Below are 3856 nucleotides of genomic sequence, written 5' to 3' on the forward strand. Positions count from 1 at the left end.
TCCAGCAGAACCTGGCTTAGAGAGGTTGGGGGTGAGGAGGAACAGAAAAGATCAGACAGGACAAAAGACACACTATGGGAGAAAGCCAAAGTCTCTAAATTTAAGAGATATCAGAGGTTTCTAAAGGTCCTTAGTCAGGGATTATTAAGTATCAGTTAGTGATTGCTTTAATGATGTGCAGGTGCGAGAGCTAAGGCAGAAACCAGAGACCCCATCAGCAGACAGCACTCTTTTTTTAACCTGCCCATCTTGCACATGTGAGCAAAGTTTTCACTCTCATGTCCTATGACACTACTTTTTGACATCACATTTAGGAACAAGGCTTTGCAAAAGTGGTAGTAATAGAAGCAAGATCTGAAAACTGCTGTTCACAAACGCTGTCCATCTAATCTGACTGAGCTGGAGCTGTTTTGCAAAGAAGAATGGGCAAGAATGTCAGTCGCTAGATGTGCAAAGCTGGTAGAAACATGCCCTAAACGACTGGCAGCTGTAATTGCAGCAAAAGGTGGTTCTACAAAGTATTGACTCAGGGGCTGAACAATTACGCACACCCCACTTTTCAGTTATTTATTTGTAAAAAATGGAATGTATGATTTTTGTTCCACTTCTCACATGTACACCACTTTGTGTTGGTCTTTCACGTGGAATTCCAATAAAATTGATTCATGTTTGTGGCTGTAATGTGACATAATGTGGGAAAGTTCAAGGGGGCCGAATACTTTTGCAAGCCACTGTAAATATAGACAGCATGCAGCAGTGCACCTGATGATGTTTAAAAGACGTCAAAGCGCTAGTGGAGTTTTTTAGATAAACTGCAAAATAAATTTCCCTCATACGGTCCCGGTAATTTTTCTTATAAAGACGAGGCCTTATTTCTGTATCATTATTTAATTTTGCCCTTGTTTACTTGTAAAAGCCTATATGACATTTTTGTTTCAACACTCATTAAGAGAAGGCATTGTTTAAATGTTTTAAAATGTTCTATTTAGCAAACAGTATTATTAAAGCTCTTCATGAAAGGGCCAAGTGTCTTCTTTTTTGGAAATCAAAATATGGTCACCCTAACATGAAGAAGACTCCCAACTTACATTTACAAACATAAATTTGTCAGATAGATATGATTCAAACCAGTGCAGTGCATTTCCTTTAAAACTGGGAACAACGTCTTCCAATGGTGGTAAAATAGTGCTCAGCTCTTCTCTGTGTGTGTTTTTGGGTAGGTTGTTTGCAGGTGTGTTGCACTGTGTTTGTATGTGTGTACATGCAGTAAGACTTTCATCTTAACTCAACTTTGAAGCTCAGGCTTTCACATGTGTTTTACAAATAACTTTATTTGCCTGTTTGTCTTTACAGGAACATGCACAGTGTTGCTGCGAGACAGATGCAAATGCCTTAATGACAACATGAGGAGAAAAAGAGTGAGGCAGTACAGAGTGCACTAAATTATAAATGCAATCTTTAAATATATTTTAAAACTGAACAATTTTGTTTATCTTTACATAATTTGTAAATGGGTCAGGTACATTTTAGTTAATCCACTTTTGTAGCTGACTGTTGGGGATATGGCAAAAAAAAAGTTAGATATAAAACAAACAGTAACAGTAGCAGGTTAATGTTTTTATTATGTGTCAGGTCATACAAACATTGTTTCCACTGCAGAAATTAAGCAATGGTAGAAAAATCTGTAAGTTCTGAAAATGTATTCCTTAAACTTTATCATTAGGGCTGTTTGATATAACGATATATATCGGATGACGATATAAAAACGACTATCGTTTCATTTTACGCTATCGTTTGTTTCGTGGTGTCGCAAAATAAACTGTTTACGACAATATTTTTTCATCGTTTTGATGGTCACTGTAGTGGCTATATTAATTTCTTAAAGTTCTCTCTTTCTCTTATATTTAATATAACCACACTACGGACGGACAAGCGCCTGTTTTTATGCGTTGTGGTTAGCAACAACGACGGTAACAGCATCGCGTGTCCGAGCAGATTATTTACGGATGAGAATTAAAAAAGAGCTGCCAGGTGCTAAAAAAAAGACCTTAGACTAAAACGTTAGAACAGGCTTTTCCCTGCAGCACGCCGTGTAATAAATACTCACAAAGAAAACGGCGGCCTTTACAACTTATGTCTAAAAATGTATAGTTTCACGCATCGGTTAAAACAGTCGACTCCAGCTACATGACACGCAGCTGGAAACACTTCACGCAAGACGAGCCGCCCGAGATTCACAGAATTGACAGGAAATGTTACATTTTTGTGATTTATATCGTTATCGGGACGATAGAATTCTCATGTCGGGATATGAGATTTTGGTCATATCACACAGCCCTATTTATCATTAACATATAAAATCCTCCTGAAAATGATAGCTAATAGTAAACTCCTAGTTTATGCAAAATTGTAAAGAAGGGGGACACTTTTAAAAAAGTTCAACCAAACTTAAACAAGTACTATATGATAAGGGAACTAAACAGATGCAACATCAGAGAAAAAGGAAATCACTGAGACGGAAGTTACAATTCAGTTTGCAGTTCCTCAAGGAATTCAATAAATTTCTTCTGTTTTTGTAGATCTTTTTCACTTTCTTCTATTTTTCCTCCCAACTGCTCTTCCTCTCTATCAATGTAAGCCTCGGTTTCCTTCAGCATCTCTGTAATGAAGTCCGTTTGTTGTTTGAGCTCAGTCACTTGTTGTTTGAACACAGTCACTTGTTGTCTGGAGTCAGTCACATGTTGTTTCAACACAATCTGATAGGAGAACATTAATTAATTTCATAACATTCCACAAACTCAGTTTACTCTTGCCGCATTATATTTTGTCATACATGTACTTGAGTCACTTATTACAGCTCCTAATGCACCAGTATAATTAGACAATGTTTGTCAAGTATGTGAGAAACATGTACTGACCTTCAGTTTTTCTAGCTGCTGGTGTGATTCCTGATAGTTGTCTTTGAATTTTTCCTGAAAAACCAAAGTAAACATTGACATGGTTACAGTTTGGGAGATTCGTATGGCTAAAGTTAATATAGTGCATTATGCAACAACTGCACAAAAAAAATTAAGTTATTAAATTTTTTTTTTAAAAAATCATCACAAACTTTATTTGTGGTCACGCACAGAGTCTATCAACTTGGAAATTACAGTGAAGATATCGTAAAAGACAGTTTACCAGTTGGTCCTTGTCTATCAAGGCACTTGAAAGACAAACCAGAGACAACAGGGTGAAGATGAGGAACAGGCCTTTGGTGGTGCTGGAAACAGCTGCTGCCATCACTGTTTGGAGTAAATCTGCCTCTAAGATGAAATTGTACAGTGTAAAGCACAGTAAGTTAAATAGTAAGGTTACAAACTGAAGATTTTTATATTCAAATGTCATTATAATGTTAAATTTAAAAATGTACAACATGAACTGAAATGCAACACATTTTAACACTTTTGAATAAATTTGTTCAATTTCTTAGAATCATCTTTGATATGAGTTTTAATTTCTGAACTTACCTGTGATGTAAAAAGAAGCTGGTGAATGAACACATGAAGAGATGGGATATCGAAGTGCTCTTTTATACATTCTCCTGTTTCCACCTCCCATTTTGCTCAACTCTGCCACGTATGCGTCTGCATGTATGAACTTGGGTTTTAAGGTGTGTTTCCTTGTTGTTCCTGATATGTAGGCTGAGGTGTTTAGCTCACCTTCATACCTCGGGCTTTCATTTTTGTTTCACAGATATTTGCGTGTTTCACTTTACAGGAATATTACATCAGTAGTGTCACTTGAGACACGTGAAAATGCCTCAGTCACAACTTGGATTTTTTTTTTTAAATGGATAAGTATACAGTGATATCAA

General features: G+C 36.6%; 1 protein-coding gene across 1 annotated transcript; it reads right to left on the bottom strand.

The window, feature by feature from the left end:
- Window positions 1-1324: 1324 nt before the first annotated feature.
- On the bottom strand, window positions 1325-3616 carry LOC146391500 (uncharacterized). The gene is made up of 4 exons (XM_084924460.1): window positions 3510-3616; window positions 3181-3305; window positions 2919-2972; window positions 1325-2756 (listed from the first exon to the last, which is right to left on the bottom strand). Exons 1-4 carry the CDS (start codon window positions 3598-3600, stop codon window positions 2523-2525), a joined length of 504 nt encoding a protein of 167 aa, XP_084780586.1. The 5' UTR covers window positions 3601-3616; the 3' UTR covers window positions 1325-2522.
- Window positions 3617-3856: the final 240 nt, after the last annotated feature.

This window comes from Perissodus microlepis, chromosome 3 (assembly GCF_051167445.1).
Source record: "Perissodus microlepis isolate ML-2025 ecotype Zambia chromosome 3, ASM5116744v1, whole genome shotgun sequence".
In the NCBI taxonomy this organism is placed as follows: Eukaryota; Metazoa; Chordata; class Actinopteri; order Cichliformes; family Cichlidae; genus Perissodus; species Perissodus microlepis.

Coding starts and splice junctions, on each gene's coding strand:
- LOC146391500 (XM_084924460.1), bottom strand. CDS start 3,600: ATGGGAGGTGGAAACAGGAGAATGTATAAAAGAGCACTTCGATATCCC. Junction 3,306..3,509: donor AGCTTCTTTTTACATCACAG/GTAAGTTCAGAA, acceptor ATTTCATCTTAG/AGGCAGATTTACTCCAAACA. Junction 2,757..2,918: donor AGCAGCTAGAAAAACTGAAG/GTCAGTACATGT, acceptor TTCTCCTATCAG/ATTGTGTTGAAACAACATGT.